We start from the raw sequence: 27760 nt of genomic DNA, 5'->3' as shown, positions 1-27760 counted from the left end.
TTATTGCTTTCCTGTCACTTTAAATTGAATGTAGCATTAGAAGTATGAGAGAACAAATTTTTTCTTGATCTGAAATATGAACAAATCAGTTGATGATATAAAGAATCATCAGCTGAAGCACTGAACTGTTTGTGCATTACAAGGAACAAGGAAAACTTACAAATTTGACACCCCCTCCTCCCCCTGCAGAAGTAGATGTAGTTCAAAGAGCGCTCACCTCTCACTGATAGTGCACACCTACTCTACTGAACGCATCTTTGCGTTAAAGCCCTCACCATCCTCTATTTGTGCGTCATCCCAGATAGCGAGGTCTGACACGCTTAATTTAAAGCCTGGTCACAAAGCCGCGACGGACTTCTGCACGTACCGCACCTCGGCTTCACACGTCGCCCCGCTCTAGATCTCACATGTTGTGTCTCTGCCGTCTCCTTCCTGTTAGCCCGCGGTGCCGCAGACCGCTCTGTGATGTCATTGAGATGGCGACAAGTCGGGGCTTGCGTTCAGAAGAACAGGACTCGCTGCACCTCGACACGTTCCCCAACGCCACGCCTTACCTGTTTCCTTTCCCTACTTTGCCCGAGGTCTGTTTGTGTTTTTTCACTTTTTTCTTTTTTTGGAGGTCGCCGGGCCATTTCAGAGCCAGTCTTGCTCTGATAGCTCTCATTGAGAGAAAAACTAAAAGAGATGTTCACGCAGCCCGCTCTCAGAGGCCGATAAAGCGACCGCAGCTATTTTCCATCATCAACAGATGTGCTACTTGTTGCCTCTTGTCGCACCCTGCTGCTAAACTCACTGTGAAACCTGTTCTTTGTCTCTTTGCACGGCGCCAGAAAATAAAAAAGAGAGAGACCTCAGTCACATTTTACCGAAGCTTCTCTAAACAGCTCCGCTCGGCTCTCAGTATGACATCTATTAAGCCTAATGAGTGTGGAGCTCAGCGAGTCAGACCGTGGGATATACGCTGTGCTATCCGAGTCTCAAATCAGAGACGCCAGCCCTCTGCATTGTCTGGTATAAATAGATCCGCAATTGGAGCCAGAAGAGTTGTGGAGTGCGCCCGAGGGGTTGTAAACAGATTGTGATTTGTTGCGGAGAGATGGAGGGAAGAAAGGTGGAGAGGAGGGAGGGAGGGAGCTGCCGAGCGGGGAAGGACACAAAATAGGGCTGCAGGATAGGGGACATAGGGATGGAGGGTAGAGGAACCTGCTGACAGCGAAGGTGGCAAAGGAGGACAAAGTTGTTAGATGAAGGAGGGAAAAATGTTTAGGTTACGTGCTGTCAGAGAGGTTGTCGTTGATGCTCAGAGATCTTCTGTGGGAAAACTTCAAGGAAGAAAAAGGGAACAGAGATTTGAGGCTTCAGTCGTCTTTGTCTTTCCTCTCTGAAGCCTGAGCTGATCCAAGAGGAAACAAACTGGAACTGAGCTGGAGTCCTCGCTCCTGTCAAGCCTGATTCAGGTACAGCTGCGCAAGAAGCCTGGAAGTCCCTGCGGTCTCGCAGAGACGGCACATTTGTTAGTGTTTTGGTTTTGGTGGAAGTGCCCTCATATTATCTTCTATCTGGCCAACATCAGTAAACTGAGGTACGTGTTTGACGTCAGTGCTTGTACACAGAGACGTGCCGATACGAGAGTTTATCTTTTTCTTTTTTTAAGAAGCAGGTCGGTCTCAAAGGATTTTCACTGACTGTGAATGTTTTTGCTTTGTTTTTTTTTTGTTTGTTTTTTTGAAGTATGCCCCTCCTGTGCTCGTGCTTAGTTAAGATCACGTCACGTGTGTTTTGACATGTAAAGGCGAGGCTGCCTTGATATTCATTCAAGCGAAATAAGATTGTGAATAAACATCTACTGTATGCAGTTTATTGACCTTGACCAATGTAAGTCATTCACATAATAAAGCATCCACAGTAAAGACAGTGTGAGCGAGCAGACTCAGCCTGAAGAGAAATCTTTATTTATGCCCAGTGGTGGTGTGAAGATTCTCCAAATGCACAGTTTGCATCATACATTCATGTTTTTCCATGAAAAGGAGCTTAAAAAAAGAACTCAGTTTTTAATGTATTTCCACTTCACACTTTACCTGAAAAACCTTTAAACAGTAACCTTGAGAGCTGTATTGATTTTTTGAATTGATTTTCAACTAGGATAATCACAATAAGCACATCACATAAACATATATTCACATGAACACAAAACGTAAGCATTTGTCATTTACTTACCTCCAAAAAGTGGTCGGTTGCTCACTAGGCCTGTGTGAGACCAATAGTACGGATCATCTGGCAAGTTGCTGGGAAAATTTGTATTTCCTGATCAGTTACAAAAAGTTGCTGATAAATGCTGTAAAATGACTACTAGAGCCCCAGTGCCGCAGGCTTAGAGACTAGTAGTTTACCACCCGGTAACCACCGATTTCTAGGGAAAACTGCATATTCAGTGACTGGTTGGCAACTGGTTGCTGGAGGTTGCTGGCAGTCACTAGTGTGAGGTCAGTCACTGTGCTTTGGTCACTACTAGAGTGAGGCAGTCACCTGTACTTTGCATGCAAGGCACACACTTGTCTGGAAACTACCGGTGACGAGGGTAATCTGTTAGCGCCTAAAACAAAAAAGAACATTTAAAAAAGAGAGAAAAAAAACGTTGATTTTTAGACCAGTGGCCTCTTTGCAAACAGTTTCACCCTAGCAACCTCGAGCAACCCCTTACCAACCTGTCATAGATTACTCAGTTTTCCCTCATGAGCTACCTGGCTGGTGTCAGCATTTGATTTCACAGCATCTTCCAGAAATCTCCAGCAACCGGTCTCTGGGCCTGTTTACATTTACGCACTGAGCTGCTGCACTTAACTTTTACCAAGTTTGTGCGTCCCGTAGACGTTTTTGTTATAACACAATGAAACCTCTGCAGCCAGAGCAGCAGGATGACATGTGTGAAAGCATTATTGTATCATTTAAACGTTTAACCTACCTCTAAAAATACTTTAAATACTTTTTACAAGCATATATTTTATAGTTTACGGTCATTAAATGTCATAAGATGGACTTTTTCTTGTTGACTTTGTCAACCCGTTTGCTCACAAAATGCCTAATAAAAAGTAGCTGTTGTTACTGTTCAGAGCTCAGAGTTCAGCTAAACGTTCAGGCTGTAAATGTAAAACTCGCCTGTAGTACAGGAAGCTGTAAATACCAAATTCACATATCTTCTATTGACAGTTATTTTTAGTTTAGTAGAACAGTTTGCATGAAGGACAAACACTGTGCTTGCTGAAAGCCAGGTAATAGTCATTAGAGCGATGTTGCAGTAGAGAGAGGACAGAAGCTATTTTATAGCTCACGTGCACCTCCAGCTGTTCTTCTGAACAGAATTTCAAAATAAAATGAAGATCCTGGGATTTTAAAAAAAAGAAAGCCACTTTAGATTCATCTGAGTTGGTCGAGATATAATTGATTGAAGTGTTTAACATTAATCCCAAATTTAAGTACGATCCTGCAGCATTAATACATCTGGGATCCTCACTCTGTTCACCTGAAACCATTTTGCGGTTTTATTTGTTTGGGAAATGTAGGCAAATTCCAGGCTGGGAATACGAGCTCACAGCATTAAAACCGCAAGGGGGGGTGGGGTATAGTTATTACAAGTAAAAGGGGGAGGGAGGGGGAGAATGAGGAAAAAAAGGCATGGGAGCCGGTTCAGATGGGACGGCCCGCCGAGTGAGCGCGAGAGGGGGGAAGAGACATCAGTGTCTACAAACTAGCATGGAGGGTTTTCCTTGGCCTTAGAAGTAAAGAGAGCAGAGAGGGTATGGGAGGAGAGAGACAGAGAGCGAGAGAGCTGTGAGTGTGTGAGAGAGAGTGTGTGTGACGCTGGTTCCTGGAAAAGCAGAGGGCTGCAGAATAAACAGGCTGCATGCCTGAGACTGCCCTGTGATGTCACCACTGGGCAAACGAGGGACGAGGGGAGGAGAGAGACAGGAGCAGAGAGAGAGAGAGAGAGAGAGAGAGACGCCCATCAGGTTAAAACAGGAGGCGGGGGGGCGAATGCCGAGCCAAAAGTGACAGAGGCTGAGCTGGAAAAGAGAAGTCAGATGTGCAGGACGTACCGTCCTTCCTTGTAACAGCCCTAAAGGAAGACGAAGGAAGAGGGGAGGAGGAAAAACAAGGAGGAGAGGACGAAGAGGAGGAGAAGAGGAGGAGGAGGAGAGCACTGATGGGTGCGTTTAACGGCCGCTCTGATTCACACCTTTCTCTATTGTCTTTTCTGCATCATCTTCTCCTTTTGTGAGGCTCGCAATGCGAGAGATGCCATGTGAGGTGTGTTTGTGCGTGACCATCAGCGAGAGAGAGTGTGTGAGGCTTGTGTGTGTTTTCTTGTGGCAGAAGAACACAATGTTCGGGGAGAGAGTGTGTTTATGAGTTATGGATTTGCATTAGGCACGATTGGAGCCGCGGCACTTTGATAAGTGTAGTTTTCAGCCGTAAACACATCTCCCGTGTGCTCCCCCCCCCCACTCCTCTCTCTTAGCACTTGCTTTAGCTAATATTAGATGAGAAAAAAAATGAATGAAAAACGTAGAAATAGGCCTTATTCCAACCAGGATGTCAGATTGCAGGCCTGAAAGCGCAGCACAGAGTCCTTTTTAACCTTCAGCTAGCAGAGGACTGTGAAGTAGCTCGTACAGACGCGGGAAGAATGATGACAGAAGAGCAAGAAAAGCAACTTTTCAAAGGAGAAGAGGCCAATGCTCTTAAACAGTCTGCGGCAGCCTGGTGAAAGAATTATGCTGATAAGCTTTTGATAAAACTTTAGTTCTGTACAGGTTAAACTCACGCCTCAGTTCTTCGAAGGGTGTGATAAGATCTTGAATCTTTTCAGGACCTTTGGAGGTCCAGAGTTTAAATACAGCATGTGCATTTAACTGCTTGGTCCTATACTGGACTGTTTTGTGGAGCAGTTTGTCTCTTTTAAATAGTTGTGAGTGATTTTTACAGCTCCTGCAATGTGTCACATAGATAGAAGTCTGATTTTATTCATTACATGAACAGGTAGAGACATTCATCTATCCATCAGCTGCTTTAAGGCCTTTAGACACGTAAAATTTGATTATTTTGCGTGTAAAAAAGTTTTTTGGACTCAGTTATCACTAATGCAGAGGTTCACAATCACTGCAGAATTTCGCCGGACGAATTTGATACGTTTAGTTTTTTGGATCAAGCTCGATTTTTTCAGATTTTTCAGATCCAAATGAACAGATTTGACCAATAAGACCACTGCATTTGGCAACAAGCATGTTTGTAGCTCAAAAGTGCTCTGGTACTGAAAATGAAATCATATGGAAAAAGTAAAATAATACTATTTTACCTCAGGCACACAGCTAGACACTGCTGGGGGCCAACTGGCTCTCAGAAATGATTTCTTTGCCTCGTCAGATGTGCTCAATGTGCCCTACCTGACGCCCTTTATGATACAACTTCAACTCCTGGGTCAAGTTCTCTCTGCTTCTGCTTTTGGATGAACCCAGAATCGCTGGTTCTTCGTTTTTATGTTAAGAAACATCAGGAGCAGCTCGTCGTCGCTTTTGAGACTGAATTATTCGTAAAAACGCAACGTTTTCAGCATATAAACACAACAGGTTTGCATCTGAAAACGTCTGTATTTCGTGTAGTTTGTAAATCTCATGGAAATCTTCCATCAAGCCTTCACAATTACGGCTGACAGCGGTATGTGAGTTTTACTACAACCTCAGGAGCCGGGTTCCTTCTTTAAAAAGCAAAACCCAAAGTTTTCCATGCGTTTCATTTATCTTTAGATTGGACTCCTTCTCCGTCTTTCCTCTGCACAGTGATTCACGGCTGTGGGAGTTTGTCTGTCTTAAACGAGCTCACCTCGCTCCTTCCCTCCTCGCCTGCTGGTCGGTTTCCAGATTGTAACCATCGTCGCTTCTAAAATGAGCAAAGGGCCAGAGAGGAGCCAAAACTGAGGGCGTTGCTCCATTTTTAATTAAATATTGGGTACCTTGTTAAGCAGATTCACAAACGGAAAAGGAAATGAAAGAACAAAAAAAATCCAACCATGTAGGTTCTTTTCTTGGAAGGAAAGCAATAGCCGGCTAAAAGAAGAGATCTCATGACTGGGAAATGTCAAACCTCATGTCCTGCAGGGTTGAAACAAATCAACCAGCGCGGACCACTGACTCATATGTTGTGTTGTTGTTTTTTAAAATCCCCCACATGACGACAAGTCCTTAAGGAGCCGTTGGGTGTTGCTGCCCTGTTCTCCTATGGCGTGGATGGCAGCAACCATGTGGATGTGTTTCACCCCGGCACACGGAAAACACCGGCAAGAAGGCGGCAAGCCGAGTCGTTTGAGATGTGCAATTACACTGGAGGACATTCAGAAGTTTTTTCTCTGGTCTGTCTGCAATCCATTGCAAGGATCTTCCATAAGAGGCTTTTTACACGTCTCTGTGAATGATGCAGCGAGAGTGCGTCTGTGCTGGAGCCTGGAAAAAACTGGAAATATATCAGAGATTTTTCTGAGGAAAACAAAAAAGATGTGATCAGTTTGTGGCTATTTGAAAGGTCGAGCACGAATACGATATCCTCAAAAAAGAAAGAGTGTAAATGTGCCGCTGTGTGTGTGTGTGTGTGTGTGTGTGTGTGTGTGTTTTCTATAAGCAGACCTGGCTCTGAACCCTCCTATTAAGTGTGCCGCTGATGGCGTGTTTGCCTCTTTATTAACACAAAGTTCCCTTCAAGTATCTCTGGCTCTCGCTGCGCTCTCTGCAAACATGTAGGTAAATAATCAGCCAATCGACTCCTATTTATTCAGATTTAATGGGGAGGAAGCTGATTGGAGGGCTTCCTGGGCAGTGATTTGTGCGCAGCCCGGCTCCAGGTCAATGCGATCTTTGTGGGAGGATGCCGGGCTTCTGCAATTACACACGAAACCGGATTGTTTGGCTTTTTTTGTATATACAAAAGAGACGAGGGGACAAAAGGGCGCTATTTTTATGAAAGCTTTATTTAACACTTTCTCTCAGGGATCAGAGGTCAGGGATGACTGTTGGAAAACATTCCTGGAAGTGGTATAAGCAGGAAAAAGCAACATATATATGGCTATTAAGGTGACTTATTATCAGGTGAAATCCTTCAACCTTACATTGCATGTTCACTTGAGGCTGGGTTTTGAAATAAAGGCGAGCAGATACGCAGGTATGCTTCCGTCCTAAAACTGCACAGCTGCTGGGAAGCATGAGCGGCCTTGTTAATTAAAACCGCAGAGCTTCGAGTCACTTTTCAGGTGCTTTTCAGGCAGGTAGAAACACAGAACAACAGTTAGTAGGGCTTTGATTTAATCCCATTCATCTGTGCAACCTTGCAGCTTTAGTAAGTGCTCGAGAACAGGATCAATGTGACGCATGTGAACATGTTACAGAGAGCTGTTGGGATCCGCTCTCCTTTTTCCTATTTTCTGCTGCCTGCGCGTCAATAGACTTTTATTAATTGCTTTCACTTGATAGTGGGCCCAATCTGTAAGTTTCTAAGCTTTATTTTGCTACTTTTGATGCTGCTATAAATACTTGAGGAGCTGATGCTTGCTGAGTGTCTGGAGAGGCTTTCGGTTAGAAAATACGTCCTTGACTGTTTTAATAATCTGTGGTGAGATGATGGCGATGATAATGTTCGCAGCTTGCTTTGCTGTGAGGTGTCACCACCTGTCAGGAGCAAACTAAAAAAGCAGATGCCTTTCTTCTTCTCTCCCGTCATCTTCCCTTGCAGTCGACATCAACTCTGCGCTGCCCCTTCGTCTCCCTCCGGCCGCCATCCCCATGGATCTGCGCGTGGACCATCACCAGCAGCAGCAGGTGTCCTCGCTCTCCCCGCCCGCCCAGCAGTCGCCCGGCCAGCCCGGCGGCGGCAGCGGTGGCGGCAGCGTGGTGGCGGCATCGGTGCACGAGCAGCAGCTGCAGGCTGAGCTGCTGGCCCTGAAACAGAAGCAGCAGATCCAGCGGCAGATCCTCATCGCAGAGTTCCAGAGGCAGCACGAGCAGCTGTCCCGCCAGCATGAGGCCCAGCTGCAGGAGCACATTCAGGTACGGCCGCGATTGTGTTTGTCAATGAATGAAGTTCAAGTGCTGGAAAAAGGAGGCATTCAAAAAAAATCTGAAAAATTTGGCCCACGTTTTCCAGAAATAGTACTAACAGTCCTTAAAGCTGCAGTTTCACAGCAGCCAAAAGAAAAGCAGTTAAAGCAGTTAAAGCTGTGACGGCCCGGCAGGATTATTTGGACGTGATTGCACAGTGTTTCCACCAATCACAGTTAGTTCACCTGTGAGTCCATCTGTGAACAAAGGAAGGGCTGTTAACAATGCTGGAAGAAAATGTTTTTCTAGACTTGACAAGAAACACGCTAAAATCCAGTAGGAGGCTTTATGTGCCCGCCTGTTCAGAACATTTCAACTTAAAAGCAGCGCTTTCACCCCTTCCAACCCTGTTCTGATCCGGTTCGGAAATTATTTAAATCCATCCTCAGTAGTAGGCACGCTCCATGATTCAGTAGCTTGTAGACAAACCTTTTTTTTCTGTATGACTTTATCAGTCTGGGGGAATTTTTTCACAGTCTTCTTTAGTCTGTTTTAGTCTGCTTCCATTTACTGTGGAAGCTCGTTTATGCACAGTTCTCTTAAGGTCTGACTGCAGTATTTCAGTCGGTTTGAGGTCTGGACTTTGACTTTTTCATTCTTTATTTTGCAGATTTGTTGTTGAAAAAAAGAGTTGAAAATTCAGTTCAATTCAACTTTATTTATATAGGGCCGAATCACAACAAGAGTCGCAAAAGCGCTTTAGATAGGCACAACTTTCTAGAAGCAAATAATACACACAGCCTTATCTGTGTTGCATCACCTTTATCAAGTACTCCCACTCGAACTAGTTCACTTCAGTTTTATTTATATAGCGCCAAATCACATGAGTCGCCCCAAGGCACTTTATAATGTAAAGTAAAGACCCTTCGATAATACAGAGAAAAACCCCAACAATCAGACGCTCCCCTATGAGCAACCACTTGGAGACAGTGGGGAGGAAAAGCTCCCTTTTAACAGGAAGAAACCTCAGGCAGAATCAGGCTCAGGGAGGTAGGCCACCTACTGCGACTAGTTGGGGTTGAGAGGAGGAAGACAGGATAAAAGACATGCTGTGGAAAAGAGCCAGAGATTAATCATAACTAATAATCAAATACAGAGAGGTGTATAAGCACAGAAACACTCAGTGCATCATGGGAAGCGTCCAGCAGCTTAGATCAATTGTAGGATAACTAAGGGAGGATTCAGGGTCACCTGATCCAGCCCTAACTATATGATTTATCATATCTGCCTCCTGAATCCAAACTGGGAGCTGGTTCCACAGATGGACCTGAAAGCTGAAGGCTCTGCCGCCCATTCTACTTTTAAATATTCAACACTTGGCTTTAAAAGCAGCAGAGTATTGAAAACAGACAACAGCCTCTTCTGGTCCACATCTCAACAAATCAGCATTAGACCTGGTTGCGGTCTTTTCGGAGGACTGCACACAAGCACATTTACGTAGGTTGCAGACTCTGTGAAGGCCCAGTTTAGGCAAATACCTACCCACTTTACCGTAAATTCATTGTAACATGGCTATTGGGTAACTGCTAATAGCTAAACGGCTAACATTAATGTGTTGACGTTTATTATAACTTTTAAATATGTCAGCGTGGTTGAAACAGGAGCTTTACTGACCTGTTGAAATTCCTCATAGAGTGATGTTCAGTGTTTTGAGCGTCAGCCACTTCAGCTGGAGGAGGTATCGACACTGCTGCAAATGGGTAATCCTCAAAAAAATTTGAATTTTTTTGTATCGATTGGTTACTAATTTTAAATTTGTCAGATTTCTGGTAAGCATCTGTTCTCTCTCCACAATCATTGTAAATTTAGCTAATCAGCACTGAAGAGTGAAGTAATTAAAACTGTTAATATTTTTTTTGTTTTTTTAAATACGCAGGTTGTAATATTGTTGAGGTATTGTCAGCGAGGAGCAAACGCTGTGTTGGACACTGATTTCACTTTAATTCTTCCATCAGTGTAAAAGCAAAGCAGCGGGCCTGTTACTCAAACCTATTTAAAACTTTCCTAAACAAAGCAAAGACAGACTTTGATGTAGTCTGCCGCGGGATTCTTCATTAGCAGACTAAACTCAGCCTGTGAGAGCTTTAAATGCTGCGAGTGAAGAGGGAGCAGAGAACAAGGAGGCACTCTGCCTTCATTTATTTTAACTCCAGAGATGGAGAAGAGCAATATGAGCATGTGGTTGAAGTCGGAAAATGTGCGAAGACTTTTTTTTTTCCTGGTGTGTTACATAACTTATGCACAAGCCCTGTTGTAGCCTTACTTTAAATATCCAGAAATATACTGTGTGCTCAGGGGCGAAGTGAAAAAGTGAAAAGTACAGTTTCGTGTGAACAGCCTGGGCTGGACGCGCTTGGGGAACATAAACAGAACTGCACAGGAGTGTGTGCTGGAGCTTGGATCACATGTCACAGTGACCTGGAAATACAAAGTGAATCTAGATCATCACGCCCACACTGCGAAGCTTTAATACATCAGCCCCCCCCACCCCCACCCCTGAGAGCGCCGGAGCGCTCCCGAGAGGCAGAAATGTCATATAAAGATATTCCAGTATTTGCTCTTTTTTAGAAGAATACTGCTGTAATATGAATTGTAATACACGCAGATACAGCTGAACTACTTATTATTTCAGGACTTAGAATAAATTGTCTAAAAATGGATTGTGGGGGCAGAAGATTAGATGGCGACGTGCAGGATTACATTAGTTTGAATGTCACGTGCTGGTTGATTCAAACTGCATCTCCTCACTCACTCTCCTTTTTTTCTCTCTTGATCTCTTACTTGGTTCTCATTTTCCCTCTTTCCGAACCTTTTATTTATTCTTTTCTTTTCTCTTGTTTCTTTCTAGCTTGTCTTGCCTTTGTCTTTTTGTGCTTCCTTCTTCCTTACTGGTTGTGCTTTTTTCCCCTTGTTCTTCCCGTCTCTAATTTTCTCTTTTCCTGTTCCTTCTCTCACTTCTTCCTTCTGTCTTCCCATTTTAACCTTTTCCCTCATTTGTTTATGTGTCATCCGCTCCTCCTACTTTCTTCTGTCTCTTACTTTTGGTGTACATTTTTCTTCATTTAATTTTTTTTGTTTTGTTTTTGTATTTCACTGTTTTTTTTCTCTTCCCTCTAATTTCCCTCTCATCTATTGTATCTTTTTCCTTTCTAGACGTTTAAAATGATCCATTCAGTCTTGTGAGAAAGTGGGATCGTGGTCCTGTTGCACGACCCGGTTTAGGTCCAACTTTATCTATTGGGCAGATGACCTCACTTTGACTCTAGTATACTGTGGTATAGAGAGGATTTCATCATTGTATCAATGACTACAAGGTGCCGAGGCCAGATCGTGGCCCTTCACCACCATGCTTGACAGCTGGTATGATGTATTTAGTTGTTGTGCATCATGGTCAAACTTTGGTCTCATCTGTCCAAAGAAGTCTTGTGTTTTGGTCAGATGCAGCTTTGCAAACAGAAATTTTGTTGTCCTGTTATTTTAAAGAAAATATATTTGCCCCTTGTTACCCTCCAACAAGCCATACCTGTTCAGCCTTTTTCCAGTTGCAGTGTCATGAACTTTAACATTTACCATTTTAACTGAAGCCTGCAGAGTCTGAGATGTAGCTCTTGGGTTTTTTGCAGCTTCTCAGAGCATTGCACTCAGTGACCTTGAGGTGAATTTGGGGTGAATTGTCCACTCCTGGGAAGACTGGCAACTGTCTTGAATGTTTTGCACTTCTGAATAATCTTTCCCAGTGCAGAATAATGGACTTCAGATTGTTTGGAAATGACCTTACAATGCTTCCCAGACTGATGGGCAGCACGAGTTGCCTTTGTTTTTTCCTCCTTGGCATCGTGTTAACACACAACTGAATGCTCCAGACCAGCAACCTTACAAACCTTCTGCTTTTACAGAGGTGCTCAGAATTACTGATGATCAGCTAATCAAGTGCATATGATTAGCAGGACTTAGCTACTAATTACTAAGGAAGCTGGAAGGGTGCACCTCTGCATTTTGTTAAATAATTGCACTGTGCGATATCTGTTGTAGGTTGCATTTACCTCATGTTAAGAGCTACTAAGGACCAGATTACATTTTTACTATGTTCTGATATGTAAAACCTTCAGACTATAGGGAATTATGATGCATTTATTGTAAATTCCATACACACGGCTGCACATAAGTGGTCATTCACTGTCAAAATAAAAGACGCGCATCAGAACAGAAGTTGGAACGCGCATTTGCGTACATAAGATGTTCTGGAGGAGCAGGAATACGCGCTTCTTTTGCAGTGGAGGAACACCAAAGTAATTGCTTACGGAGCTTGCTTCTTCGACATCTTTAAGAGTTCTGAACAAATGTCTGTCCTCCTCCAGAACATCTTATGTACGCAAACGCTCGTTCCAACTTCTTTTCTGATGCACGTCTTTTATTTTGACAGCGAATGCGCACCTGCGGACCACTTATGTGCAGCCCTGTCCATACAAATGTTACCAGTGCTGATATCAATCTGGCTGATTCCTATACTGCTAATTTTTTTAGTCTTTTTTTTGTTAGTTGTACCCAAATTTCAAAGATATATGTTTTAAAGTTCTTGCACTCTTAATCACACAAGAGACAAGTAAAAATTGATGTAAAAACTAAAACAGCTAAATATCGGTCACTGATGTCAGCAAATATATCAGTATCACTGATATCACTGGTTAACATCGGCCAATACCGATATTGGGCTGTTATACTGGTGGTTTCCAAAGGTTTACTCTGCATATTTAGATTCCTCTGTGGGTCAGTAGTATTTATAAATCTACTATCGATCACGTTTTTCCGTCGTGTTTTGTCATTTTTGTGATGTCGAGGGATGAGCGAGGCTATCTGAAGGTGCGTTTGAGCCCGCAGATGGAGGAGAGTGACGCACAGACTGAGCAGTGAGGCCCGTCCTCAATCAGCCTCATTCACAGCTCCTGTATACACACACACACACAGAAATCTACAGCCATTAAAACTTAAACATCCTCTTAAATGTCAACAAACACTCAAACACATGCCCACAGTAGCACATACTCAAGTACCCATAGCAGCAGGCGCACACTTGCATACGCTGATTCACATGCTAACAACAGGGAACTCTCAGAAATTGAGACAGTCGTAAACTCTTCAGAGTATTTAGTCAAAAAGTGGCAACATTTTCTGTGTACATCTCTGGCCTAGTGAGCCACAGGGGTTTGGGGTGTGTGAATGTGGGTGGCGAGGTTACTTTGAGCCTTCCCACCCACTCAATCCCTTATCCCCCAACCTTGATTGAAAGACCAAAAAAAAAGAAAAAGGATTCAGGCGTCGGGCTGGAAGCCAGCCAGACAGCCGATGAGCTTTTCTCACGGGCCCCACCTCACCTTCCTCTCACCTTCAGCCGCTAATTTATTCACAGACCGGTCTTGAGCATTTGATTTACCCTGGCGGTAAACACGAGCGCATGTCCCAGCTACTGAGCGTTTATTTACACTTCTTAAAAAAAATAAAAAGACGCCATCACGACTTGATTACATGCCGTTACAGTAAACTAATCAAATATTGCCACTGGTTTCGCAATGATAAGGGAGAAACGAGCCCAGGGTGTTGATTCCTTGGCACATCAGCGAGAGGTCATTATGTTGCTGGCGGAGTGCGGGCACAGACAGCTTGCCTATTTATTCCATATTACGGAGTGATTCGGAGGCTTGATTCGGTACTTTATTTTGTTGAAATTAGGGCTGCGAAAAGGGTGAAAGTGAGCTTCAGCTTGCGTTTAATTTAATTGATGCTTTTATCCACAGTCAGGGTCTGGGTCTTATTAAAGGACACTCAAGTGGGATGAAGAGGTGTCTCCAAGCACAGTTTGGCTTTTACTGTGATTTTATTTTTGACCTTTTTGGTTTCAGGACAAGCCGTCAGGGCACAGGTGAGTTTGTTTCTGCGGTATAAAAGCACAGGGAAGGCAGATTTTAGAGCATTTAACAGATGCTCTTCTGTCTTTTTTCTGAGGAAGTAAGCAGATTGGATTATGTGTTTTTTTACTAAAGCCTCATCCCCCTGTTAAATTGTTTATATTTATTTAAAGGCTTAAGCTTCTGGCCTGAGGTTTTTGGGGATTTTTTTTATAGAACTGCAAAGGTTTTATTTCTTTCCCCCTCTTTTTTTTTTCTTTAAACAGCTGTCAGATGTATTTACTTCAGATGGCAACTCAAGCAAAGCAGAAATAGGACTACTCGACTTTTAAAGACGACCAAGTAATGAAATGATTGCATTTTAAAGATCTTTGTGAAGTGATGGTATCTGATAAGGTGAGTGGGTTTAGTCCGTGAAAAAGGCTTCGCAAGTGACCCAGTAGCATCAGCGGATTTCTTTGGTACAATAGATTTAGTATATTTAATTTAGGCATATAAAATTTTACCATCATGCTATGATTTTTTTTCCTTTAAGCTCCTGATGTTCTTAAAAGTCATTCAAATTTGAGCATCCGGAATGTCCGGGATCACAGACGGTGATTGTTTTGTTTCCTGTTCAGATTCTTTTGCCATATGATGATGATGTCACATGTCATATGGACCATCCATTTGCTGTGACACTAGTGTTTAATACTCAGATCATCCACTGATCTGGAAGAGCCACTGTGATTCAGGCCCTTATGTGCACTCAGATTGTGGGGATTTGGAAAAAAAAAAAACGTCTTCGGGACTTAAAGTTGTTCGATTGGTGCAAAAAGTGTGTCCAAAGAGCAAGTTAACACCAATATTGTCACCATTTCACAGCCACAAGGTGAAAATATGACTATATAAGAAAGTAATCATGGATTGAAGGTGAGCCTAGTATCAAAATGTAGGTAAAAAATGAGACCTTTCATATGCCGTGACCTGTTTTGATCAGCCAACCAATCCTTCATGTTGACATGACCTTTAAAAATGAAATGAATGAAAAAATTCCCTTCTTGAGGTTAAAGCAACAAATGAAACTTCTAAGGCACTAATGCTTGTTTCTGCTACTCTGCATCATATACATTAAATTGGTGCAGCTTTGCTACTGAAAATGTGATATATCCTGTCAAGTTGATGCAACAGAAATTGATTTTGGCTTCAGGTTGTGACATCTGGAGCTGAGTTTTAGGCCTGAAAATTTAATATGTCTGTCTCTTGTTCTTACAGACGTGAGGGCTCAAAAATGCTGAAAAAGAAAAAGTTTTGACCCACTCCATAGTGTAAAACCTTTGCATTTCTTCATTAAATGCACTAATTGTATCATACATAAAAAAATAAATGATGTGATTCTGAGGGGGTCACGTGGGAACTTTTTAAAAAATGGTTGATTTATGTGGAATGACCCAAGTGGTAATAGTTCTTCATATACAGTAGGCTTTGTATATGCCTACTGTATACTACCGACCCCAGCCAGTCGCAGCAGCTGGCCACCTGGATCTGCTGGAAGTTTCTCCCTGTTAAAAGGGAGTTTTTCCTTCCTACTGTCACCAAAATGCTTGCTTACAGGCGGTCATCTGATTGTTGGAATTTTCTCTGCATTATTGTAGGGTCTTTACCTTGCAATATTAAGCGCCTTGAGGTAACTGTCATTGTGATTTGGTGCTATATAAATAAAACTGAATTGAACTATTAGAAAAAGCATATTTGTGAGTTTCACGTGGTCACTGGTAGGTAGCATAGCAACAGCAGTGACTGTAGTGACTTGAGACATGCTCACAAAAGTATGGGATGAGTTTGACTATTGTTTGGACATGTGTCATGATTACGGAGAAGGAAACATGAAGCACTTGTGAATATGGTAAATATTGTATATAACCTTATATTTTTCTATGTATTTGCATGCTATTATTGTTGTTAACCTATTTATTCCTATTGTGTTCACTCTGCTGCTCTAACAATGTGAATTTCCCAACTCTGTGACTAATAAAGGCTATCTTATCTCATCTTATGATATGTAGATAGATAGATGTGAGGGCTAATAAGGAACAGTTCCAAACTTCCATGCAGGATACTTGGAATTATCTGCAATCAGTCGCCCGTTTGGTGAATATTTGCTAATGTGATTGTGGTCTTTCTTCGTGCAGCAGCAACAGGAGCTCCTGGCTTTGAAGCACCAGCAGGAGCTGCTGGAACATCAGAGGAAGATGGAGAACCACCGTCGGGAGCAGGAGCTGGAGAAGCAGCAGAGAGAACAGAAGCTGCTGCTGCTGAAGAACAAGGAGAGGGGCCAAGAAAGTAAGTTGAAGCAAGATAAGTGATACTGAGAGCACTAGCAGTCAAACTGAATCTGAAGCCAAGCCTGCGCCCTGAAGCCAACTTTCCCAGTTTGAACAGCAAAATCATATGAAATCATATATTGAACCAGTATAACAGCAAATGTAACTTATTTATTTATTTTGTCTCATCTTCAGTTCACACTTTGTCACCACTGGTGCCTCAGTATGTCACTATCTAAGCAGAGGGCCCAGGAGCATGATCAAAGCTCCTACAAACCTGCAGTTGTCATACAGAATTCTCTACCACATCTATACTCACAACAAAATCTGCTGTGAATCTCTGTGGGTCGTACCCAGTAATGAATTTAATCTGGGTTTAACTAAAACATAACAGGAGCCAAGTTGTGCTTGTTGCTAACCACTGTTTGTGGGAGTCTTTCCTCTGAGTTTAATAAATACCTTCAGGTTTATAGGATCCATATGAGTGTCCCCAAAGCAAGAGACTTGCGTGTATTTATGTTTTCCATAAATACATACAGAACTTAACCTACTGGGATACATCAACAGGATAACACTGAAAACAATAATTAGAGGTTGTCGTCCCCATGTTAGTAGCTTACGTTATGAACAGCATTTGATTTCACACTCAGTTCAGTGTTACAGTTACAGCATATAATGTCGTGTATAGGGTACCCCCCACCCACCACCACCACCACCACCACCACCACTACTGTGAACTATTGTTTCCTGTCTATACAGTCAGGAAGCTTGGTAGCATCTGCCAGAGTTATCGAGAACTCTCTGTTCAAAAGGACCGTTGTGTTTGTGCGCTTCTGTGCGTGTGTTTGCATGTCTGTGTATTTCCATTTTACTTGGAGAACCTGTGTATTTACTGTGGTAAACGAGCTGTATTAGCCCGGTGGCCTTGGCTGGAGCTTGGCCGAGTTGTTACCGCTGCCTGCTGGATGTCTCTCAACAGTTCATTGAAAGCAAGTGGACAGGAGTCCTTGAGAGCCGTTTACACACTATATGGAAAATGGTTACAGATCGAGGCTGCATTTGTGTGAATAGTGTGCGTGTGTGTATATGCATGTGTGTGTGTGTCCAAAAGAGCAAGAGAGAGGACTGCAGTGTTTGCTCTCACGTGTATCTGCAAGGGTGCAGTTTGTGGTCTGTAAATGTCGTAGTTTTTAGTGTTTTTCTTTCTGTCGCACACCACAGTTCTTTTGCGATATTCAAGAAATTTGTTGTAGCTGATTCACTGTAAGACGAGAGCATGGTTTTTTGATTGATTGGTTATTTTAGTAATTAATCCGCTGATTATTTTCTCAACTGATTCTTTTAATTTTTAAAATCGGGAGATAGTCACAGTTACTTAAAGCCCACTTTCGTGTCTTTCTATTCAGTACCCCAGATTACACAGAAAACTGAGACAAACACTAATTTCTACCCAAACTTCTGAGGAAGGTCAGACGTTTAAGTTTATTTTACTGTTCAATGACTTCCAGTTGACAAGTTGATTTTAACTTCCAGATGGGATTTATGCATAATAAGTTTGGAAAATACAAGACAACTTAACAAATTAGCCCTCTTCCTGTTAAAAGGGAGTTTTTACTTCCCACTGTTGCCAGACTGTTTGGGTCTTTACCTTACAAAAGAAGGCAGGCAACTGTGGTTGTGATTTGGTGCTATATAAATACATTGAAATTGAAATGCTCAGTATCTCTCATTTTCAAGCAATTTTTTGTCGACTTTTGAGAACTTTGGATCAGTGGTGAAGTCGTGTATTCATAAATGTCTAGACAAGGAACTTTGCTGCTCGTCACCCTTTCTTCTTTTATGTCCTTTAAGCTCTCTGGTGTCCACTAGACAACTAAAGACAGAATTGCCAAACCAAAAAGAATAAATTATACAAATGTCTCAAGTCTTTAAAAAGTCACTGTGCTCAAGTCCTTTAGAAGATGCCCATTTGTCAGTGTGGGAACTCATTGGCTTGGGCGCTGTCTAATGGGGGCATTATGCTCGCTGTTCTCCCCCCTGGCGAACAGTGCTGTACGACTTAAGTGATCTCATCTGCATGGCTCAGTTGTGGCACGAACCGCCGCTTTGGTGTTGTTTCAGTTGGGTATGCAACTCTCAATTTTTGTTACCTGCTGCGTTTGTGTCGCTGATGCCGCAACTGAGTTGTCATTTCCTTTTTTTTAATCACCATTTTAATGATAACAGCTCAGAGATTCTAGAGAGGGAGATGTAGAAGATAAAGATGAGACTTTCTGGAAAGAAAAAATTAATAAATCTTTGGTCCTGATTTTGACTTCTTGCCCTTATATGCTGGCAGTGATGTGGATGTTTTGTCTGAGTGGCAACAGCTTTCAGGAGAATACTGGAGCAGGTATTCGTGCCCTAAGTGGTGTTAAATGGTACAAAGCTGTGGCAATGTTTGAGTCCCCCCTTCGCTTCTGGGGGCAGTGTCCTATATCTCAGGAGTCTGGACTCAGGAATCCGTAGTCAGTTGATATATGTGTGCAAGTTTTGGTTTAAGATAAAAGCTAAATCACCGCCAAACGAACTCTAAACTTTTAACCTGCATGTAGTAATCGGTTATCCAAAATTACCTGATCTGAGGATTAGGAATAAGATCTCTCCTATTGGAGGTCTTAGTTGGGATAGTCTAGTTACACTGGAATACCAGAAGTCTCATCTCATGCCTATAGATGTTACATATGAACATGCAGATATGTGATTACAGAGATTAGCCATTTAAAACTGGAGTCCATCCATCTATTTCCTTCCACTAATCCAATTTAGGGTCGCAGGGGGGGTCTGGAGCCTATCTCAGCTGTCATAAAGCGGGAAGCAGGCTACTCCCTGGACAAGAGGCCAACATTCACGCCCACATTCACATGTAGAATCACCAGTTAACCTAAACCCATGCATGTCTTTGGACTGTGAGAGAAAACCAGAGTACTCACAGAGAATCCACACAAGTCTTGGATTCTAACCCAGGACTTGCTGTGAGGCAGCACTCTACCACCCACAGTATTAAAAACCTAATAAAGACAGATCAGCCAAAGACAGTATCTGCTTTGAAACAAAGCATGTGTTACAGTGGAAGAGTGTAATAGGGTTTCTTTCACACTTAAGGGCTCCCGAAGTGAAAAAGATCAAACTGATTATGATAATTGTGATGAGACATCCAACTATCACATCAACTACCCATGGACACTTGGCCCTTTTCCCCGCAGTCTTCCTACAAGTTCAGTTACTGTGGCTAACTTGTTATGGTAATTGCTCGTGATGTAGCATACATTCAGCTGTAATGACTTTATCCATGGCTTTCTCTTTCAGGCGCTGTGGCCAGCACTGAGGTGAAGATGCGTCTCCAGGAGTTCGTCCTGAATAAGAAGAAGGCACTGGCCCAGCGTAGCATCAACCAAGGAGGCCTCCCCAACGACGCTCCCTACTGGTACCGGTGAGGAGCATCTTTTGTGGTGTTAGCTCAGCTAGTAATGCACATGATACACTCAACCAAAAACTTTGTTTGACATCAAATCATTCTCCCTCCTGTCAGTGTGCGAGCCGCCACTGATTCTTTGTAATGACTGTAAGCAGCAGAAGACTCCTGAACGCATCTGCAGATCTTTCTAAGTTTAGGATGGTAATTCTGTCTCTGACAGCGGCTGAATAATGTATTGGATTGTATCTTAATCTGTCAGCGAGCTTCCTCTCCTCCACACCTGCCACACTGTGTGAGCCCGACTGAAAGATGGATCTAGCAGGGTTATGAAACAGAGATGGCAGCACACACAACATATATGCTCACACACATACACGTGATAGAGCTGCATATTGGAAGCTGATGATAGGGACCCTCACATTGAAGACCTGGCCTTGAATGGTTATTGTAGCATCTCGGGAGCCCTTTGCAGGTTTTTCATTGCCCGTCAGTGACCGTGTAGACAGCGTGCTCAATGCAAGCTAAAGAATTTAATATACAAACACACATCAGTTATATTTAGAAAACTCATACTTTTGCTGTGTTTGAATGAACAATGAAAGAGTTTAAAAATCAAAAGATTTGGGGACTCAGTCTAGAGATGGATATGTGTACAATCTGCCCAAAACGCTGACTTTAACTAATTCAATTACATCAAAATTTTCCTGATAATTTTGTTGCAAAAGTACAAAGTAAAAAGTTAGATTTAATGAAATGTGGTCAAATGAAATTTACATCACGTGCGCATTTTCCGTAATGATTAATTCTTTAAATATTATATATACCTTTAATGTGATATATTTCAACTGTTTCTTTATTTCTTGAGAGAAGTTGTTTTGGGTTTTGTTGAGTGTAGAAACTATTTTCAGCTTGGCCGTGTGTCTTTTTCATTTAAGTTCAGCTTGGGGTGCTCAATATTTTTAGTCACATTACAGCAAGAATTTCCAGCACACAATGGAAGCACTCACAGTCTACTGCAGATTTTCATCACCCCACAGGATGGAATAAGCATCCAATACTCCATCTCAAGAGTCTACTTAAACACCAAATCACAGTTACCTTAATTTAGGCCTATCAAAATCTAGCTGTAATTAAATTTAGTCAGCCATTATTAGTGATGATAAGTTGACATTTTTTGTCTTTAAAAGGCTTGTTCTCGTGAGCAATCCAGCTTGTTCATGAGCGACTTCAGAGTGGAGTGGGAGATTTACAGACAAATTGGTGCAGCATCTGTAGACTCTATGCTGGTGCGTTGCGGTGAAGAGAAAGTTGCTTGCAATTAATTGGCAAATGCAAAAAGACTCTGTCCAATCACTGGACGCCAACTTTTCCTACTCGCAAGGAGTTTGCAGTCCTGGTTTTACTCTGTGTGAATGAAACATAAGGAAATGGGAAGATGTGAGTTTAACGACAAATAGTTGAATAATGGTAAAATGGACATAGACTGGCGGTGAGTAAAGACAGTCCTCTGGGACTTTTGACACTGGGAACACAATTAAAATTCACATGTATTCATTCATACTTTACTGTCATTAATTAGTTTACTTGGAAAAAGTATATTTTCCAGTTTTGAATTGAATTTCCAGTAATATTAATTCTCAAAAACCCTTAGAACTTTGCAACTCAGGTGAGAGACTTTAGTTCAACCAATGTAACGTGCCATCAGCTAATTGTATATTTTGTATGAAAATTTATATGCAGTTGACTTTTTTTCTCTGTGTAAATAACTCAGAACTGTAGAATAAAAGCACAGCCCTTAAATTAATATTAACGTTCACTACTGCTGACACAGACCTGACATATATTTAGCTTTGAAGTTCAGCCCTGGATGTAGCACATCCGAATTATTATTCCCTATGATTGCATGTGTCTTTGTGCTACAACAAAAAAGGACTGAAACCACAAATTGCAAACACAAAACCAAATAAATAACGTTACATAATCTTGATGTGTGACCCAGTGAAACACCCACAAGTGTTGACTTTCAACAGCTCAAAGTAACACAAAGTGTATCTTTCTATATCTGCCTGCTTCTCTCCTTTTCTACGCCTCTCTCTGTAATCTAAATTTCTCCACTCATTGGACTCAGTTTGGAAGAGACAAGTGTGTGCATCTGCTTGTCAGGAACATGCATTTGGGTCAAAGCCAACTCGGCTTAACTTTGCCTGCAAACACCACCTTATTTTGCAGGCAGTGAACAGATGGCAGCACATTTCTGTGTTCTTGCCAAGGGATTTGCATGATGCTTTAATCATAAAGATCTATGACAGCCATGAAGTTAGTTACTTTGTCTGGATTACTCATTGAGTCACGTGTACAGTGAGTTATCGGTGCTTTGCCTTGTTGCACATGTTTTGTGATCTTGGTGGCCCCCTTTAATACTGTATATATGTGTGTGTGTGTGTTTGTTTTGCAGCAAAACCCAGCACAGCTCTTTGGACCAGAGCTCGCCTCCACAGACTGGCGTGTCCACCTACAACCACCCTGTGCTGGGCGTCTACAACCCCCGGGATGACTTCCCACTGCGAAAGACTGGTACGGTCCCCACACACACACACGCATGTGCATACACTTTGTTTTGGCAGTGCAGACTCATCTATTTGCTGCATGCACACATGAGAATTACACACACACACAAACACACACACACATTGAAAGTTTAATGTCCAGTAGCTGCCATGTAGACTCACATCTAGCATTATTTAGATGGCACTGAGCACTGCTCCATTAATCACATCCAGATTAGGCTGTCAGGGTCTCCCAGCATTCCCTACATGAGAGCAGTAGAGAGAGTGCAAGTGTAGGTAATTCAGTAGTTCAGTACAGTGAGCGCTAAGAAACTTCAGCTTGACACTGATAGTTTGAATAGTAAAAAGTTGCTGTTTTTTACCAAAATATGACAGCTATATTTACTTTTATTTCCTTTAATGTATTGGACATTTGAATATTAAGACTAACTGGCTTGAGGGCTATGTTAGTAGTGAAGAACTCCAATTACCTTTGGAGTTCCCCAGGGCTCTGTTCTTGGTCCTCTTAAACTTTGAATTGTTTCTTTCTGTCCCATTTCCACAGGGGCTTTTGCAGGTGTCTTTTCTTGAATGTTTATAAAGCCACTCTCCCTTTACATAACAACATAGCTCAGTGAATTTGGGTGTGGTACTACTATAATATGCCACCAAAGCAGCAAGTCAGTTGGTGAAATTTCTTTCCTCCACAATCAACTGTGATTGGTATAACTGCAAAGTGGAAGTGTCTAGGAACCACAGCAACTGAACCACAAAGTGGTAGACCACTTACAGTATACAAAACAGGGTCACCAAGTGCTGTGGCTCACAGTGAGTGAGCCATCGCTCTGGGTGCTTCGTGGCATGGGTTTCCATGCAGCCTGCATCAGCAGCCTGCAAGCCTTACATCAAGTACAATGCCAAGCATCGAACTGAGTTGCATAAAGCATACTACCAGTAAACTCTGGAGCAGTTTTAAAAAAATAAACCTCTATTTAACCAGGAGAAAATAAACTCTTGAGATTTAATCTCTTTTACAAGAGTATCCTGGCCAAGAAGGACAGCAGTACTATTATAAGTTGCATAAATTAACAGCACATACACATACAAAACAATACCCCAGGTGAGTACAAGCTTTGAGAACAGTTTGGGGAGGGTCCTTATTCTGTTCCCGCATGACTGTGATCCAGTACATAAAGTCCAAAAAAGGCATGGTTGGATGCGTTTTGGTGAGTTTAACCCCATTGAACACCTTTGGGATGAACTAGATCAAAAATTGTGAGTCCAGTATCAGTGTCTGACCTCACAAATGCTCTTCTGAATGAATGGGTAAAAATTTCCACAGATTTATTCCAAACTCTTGTAGAAAGCCTTCCCAAAGGAGTGGAAGCTTTTGTAGCTGCAAAGGGGGCACCAACACCATACTGATGCCTAGGGTTTTAGGATAGGATATCATAAAAGCTTTAGTAAATTTAATGTGTAGGTGGCCGTATACCTTTTTCACATAGTGTATGTAAGATATGTACAAACAAGCACAGCATGCACTTCTTATTGTCAAGAAACTAAAACAGATTCACAGAGCTGAAAGTTTTGTTTCACATTCGGTACTCATCATGTCAAAAATAATTAAAGCAGTTAAAAATGCTGAACACACCACAGAAATAGATAAAAGTTTACTTGTGGTGTACAATCTGTCATTCTTTGGGTCTGCTGCTCAAACATCAGATGTCTTTAAAGCTTTAGCGAGTAAACCCAGCTGTGTTCAGCGTGCTTTTGTCAGGTGTTTGTGTATGTGTGTAGCTCTGTGTGGGTGTGTGAAGTGCGAGTGGTGTGTGCGGTGGTGTAGCCGTGAAGCAGCGGTCGTCTTACAGTGCAATTATTCACTTAGCCCAGTGGCAGGCCGCTCCAGCCCTGTTGACTCTGAGCCTTCAGGCTGCTGGCTACGACAACAGATAGACCACAGTTGACACTGGCCCACACAGCTGCATTCCACCCTGGGAGAGCAGCAGAAGAAGAGGAAAGTGAGGGAGAAAGAGGCGAGTAAAATGAAGAAAGAAAAGGAGATAATGAGTAGAAATGAGTGAAAACAGAAAAAGGAGAATGAAGAAGGTGCTTGCTAGCTTCGCTGATCATTTCCTTGAGAAAGATGATTAGAGCATAGAAAATGAGAGCTGGCATGCAGGATTTAAACTAAATCCAGCAAGTGGCACGATGATTACACACTTAGCAAAATCTGCTTTATGTGCAGAATGGAAAAAAAAGAAAGAAAAAAACTGGAAGATGGCAGAGAGTGAAAAGATCGTCCCTGGAGTGTCAGCCCGTCCCTGGATTTCTATAAGGCTGAGGATTGTGCTCTGCTGCCGAGAGAGAGGGGAACCTGTGCCACCCTGATATTTGCCCACAGCGCTGACGTGCTTTGCGGGGTTTACTTATGGTAATGGCAGCTTGGGAGAGTTTAGAGGCTCTTTTATATCACCGCCAGGCCATAAAATAGAGGACTGGAACCCAGAAGTCCCAGCAACGGCCAAAGGAAGCAACAACGCTCTTTTGTGCATCTCCCTGTCGTCCTTTTTACCATTTTACAGTGCAACGACAGAACAAGCCAAAAAATTAGCTTTCTTTTTGAGTCCCGGCTGATTTGGTGACAACTGTGGTTACTTTTTGAACAGCGTGAGATTTAAGATTTAATGCAAGCAAATCTGTAAGCAGTAAAACAGACTCATTGTTTTCATGCTTTCCTTATGGCAGCAAGCAGCCTTTCACCTGTAATTCTTCGTCCATCAGTTCACTTTGACTACTTCTAATCTACACATAAGACTATGCAGAATGTTACAGCATGGAACAAGTCCCAGAAATGTTTTAGCTTGAGTTTTTGGTGCACTTGTTCTCCAAGTTACATTGTACACTCAGTGTGTGGAGAGCAAAAAAAGGAACCATATTTGCTGGAAATTGTATCTCAAAACCACCCAAATGTCATCAGGTGATGATTTTTTCTTTTTATGCTTGTCTAACAACAGAACAGGAAGTCTACACCAGATGACATTTCAACTTATTAAAGGCCAAGCTGTGGGAAAGGTGCAAAATTGTAATTAAACACATGGTTTAAGTTCTAAGCAAGCTAAAGGTGTAAAAGGTAGAAGAGTCAAGTGACACAAGGTGTTTCCTGAGGACCTTTTGTCCCAGAACATCAAGTGCATTCACTGTACCGTCCGTCTACAGAGGAGACGATGAACATGTACGTCTCATGCTGTCTTCAGAAATGCTGTGCACTTTCTTCCACATTCACTCTGCTGTCGTTACAAAGAAAAGCTGGTGTCAAACACCAAAGAAACATGCTGGCACTGCTTCTTGGCCTAACCATCCCACTACAGTGTGGTATGGGCAGGTGACGTCTTTGTCACTGCAAAACCAACCGTGGTCGAGAACCGCTGCTTCCTGTTGCAAACTACAGAGGCATTTGCAAAGCCAGCTAATACGTGATTTGAGTCTTTGACACCATTGCTGTATGCATTTGGGGGTGAAAGAGCATGACATGAACAATGCCCCTGTCTGGAACATGTTCTCACACACCAATAAAGATATGAGAGGGGAAAAACAAAGCGAAGCCTTCTTGTCTTTTCACTGATGAGCGAGGGTGTTTTGTGGCCTCACTGGGCAGCATGTCCGTGTGGAATACAATAACGCATACAGTACATGCTGCTGCTTGATAACTGGACCGTATAAATCTCCCGTATATACAAAGCAACATGCGGCTGCCTGATTGTGGGGGCGTCACTCACTGAATGCTAGCTGGGCGCCCTGGTTGAGGCCCCGTTTAACAGGGCCACAATACACCATTTATGTAGCGATATCGCTCTGATTGCGTGTGCTCATGCTTTTCACAGGCTTATAATACAACTTTCAGACTATCACTAGTCGGAGTTTGCAATTTTGAACAGCAAACTTAAAAAAATTAATTAATATAAAATTAATTAGCCTGTTCTGCACAATGATTGCCAAAATTAGAGAATGAAGATGGGTCCAAGAAACATGATAATGCAGCCTTAGATATAACCGATGCCTAATTTTTTTCCCTTAACACCGCGTGTGTTTTTATGAGCACCACATTTGGTCTTGTTTTCTCTTTAGCCCTCTCAAAGAGCAGAGAAAACCTATTTTCACAGTTATTGACATTTTCGTCAATTCCCCTCGGCTTTGACTTTTAAAAATGTGTCTTTCCTCTGTCCTCTGCTAATAACGAAACCAGAAATCTAATTACTCAAAGGGCCACTTGTTATCCTTCCTTCTTCTGTCGTCCCGTTGCTTTGTTTTCCTTACTAATAGGCATTTTCTTTTCTGTATTTTCAAATTCTAAGAAAAACAAGATCTATCATAAATCTTCAAAGATGTAAATGAAATGACAACTCAGAAAGGTGTCATTTCTGATTTGATGGATGCATTTATTCAAAACTCTTTCTCCTCGAAAGGTCGTGCTCATTCAATATTGATCATGACAGAAGACATGTTTCTTTTTACTTTGCTTTCAAGAAGATAGACTTTGTCTGAGGTTTTTTTTAAGTGGTTATAGCCAGTAGTTCCCCAGGCACCCTAAAGGTCTTTCAGAGTTTTTCTTGAGTGTCTTCAGCCATGTGTAAAACACGGAGGAGCCTCTGTCATGGTTTGTGACTGCATTTCAGTCAGTGGTGTTGGAGATCTTGTCAAAATTGATGAAATTATGAATACAGAAAAGTATAATCAGATTTTCATCCACTATGCAATAGAATCTGGCGTGTCCGATTGACACTGGCTTCAGTTTTCACCATGACATGCTCCTAAACACACTGCCAATACGATTAAAGCATACCTGGACAGAGAAATACACAATGGTGCACTACCAGTCATGGTTTGGCCTCCTGAAAGCCAGAACCTCAGCATTACTGACACTTAACAAAAGTTTTGAATGTCCTTGAAGAAGGACAACCAAGGCAACCTTGCATAAAGAGTTCAGGCTGTTGAACATTAAAGCTTATCATACGATATATTAACTTTCAAACTCGTCAGAATTGTGTAAATCATGTTTTTAACCTTATACAGTTTTTCCATACATGTGACCAAAGGGGAGTAGATCAAGACTTTTGTACAGTACTGTAGATACAGTAGTTTTACTACTAGAACAAATATTAAAACAGAACATATCAGAATCTCTTGTTGTGCTCGGTGAAAAGTGATGAAATACACTGGAACATTTGAAAGCAGCATTCAAAAAGTCAAAAGCCTTAATCAACAGCCTTCATTTTGACCAAATACTGTGTGTGTTATGACAAAGACCCTTTTGTTTTTGGTTTGCAATTGCTTAATTTAGATCTAAAATCTAAAGCAGAGTCATGGGGTCTCACAGAGTTTTTATTGGATTTGTAGTAAATTGGCTTTGAAAACC

The 27760-nt window shown here is 42.2% G+C and overlaps 1 protein-coding gene across 7 annotated transcripts in view; it reads left to right on the top strand.

Moving 5' to 3' along the window:
* The window catches only part of LOC134621432 (histone deacetylase 4-like), a 79979-nt gene that overhangs the window by 25872 nt on the left and 26347 nt on the right, over positions 1-27760 (top strand). For 4 of the 7 annotated variants that reach the window (XM_063467934.1, XM_063467935.1, XM_063467933.1 and 1 more), the window contains 4 exons: positions 7774-8087; positions 16213-16363; positions 19693-19816; positions 22257-22375. In XM_063467934.1, coding sequence (XP_063324004.1) covers positions 7774-8087; positions 16213-16363; positions 19693-19816; positions 22257-22375 — 708 coding nt within the window. Of the gene's footprint in view, positions 1-1387; positions 1458-3788; positions 4206-6711; positions 6789-7773; positions 8088-16212; positions 16364-19692; positions 19817-22256; positions 22376-27760 lie in introns of those variants that run through there. The other 3 variants (XM_063467937.1, XM_063467936.1, XM_063467938.1) reach the window with 3 other exon arrangements.

The sequence above is a fragment of the Pelmatolapia mariae genome, linkage group LG23 (assembly GCF_036321145.2).
Source record: "Pelmatolapia mariae isolate MD_Pm_ZW linkage group LG23, Pm_UMD_F_2, whole genome shotgun sequence".
Lineage (NCBI taxonomy): Eukaryota > Metazoa > Chordata > Actinopteri > Cichliformes > Cichlidae > Pelmatolapia > Pelmatolapia mariae.
This window is presented reverse-complemented; position numbering and strand designations above follow the sequence as displayed.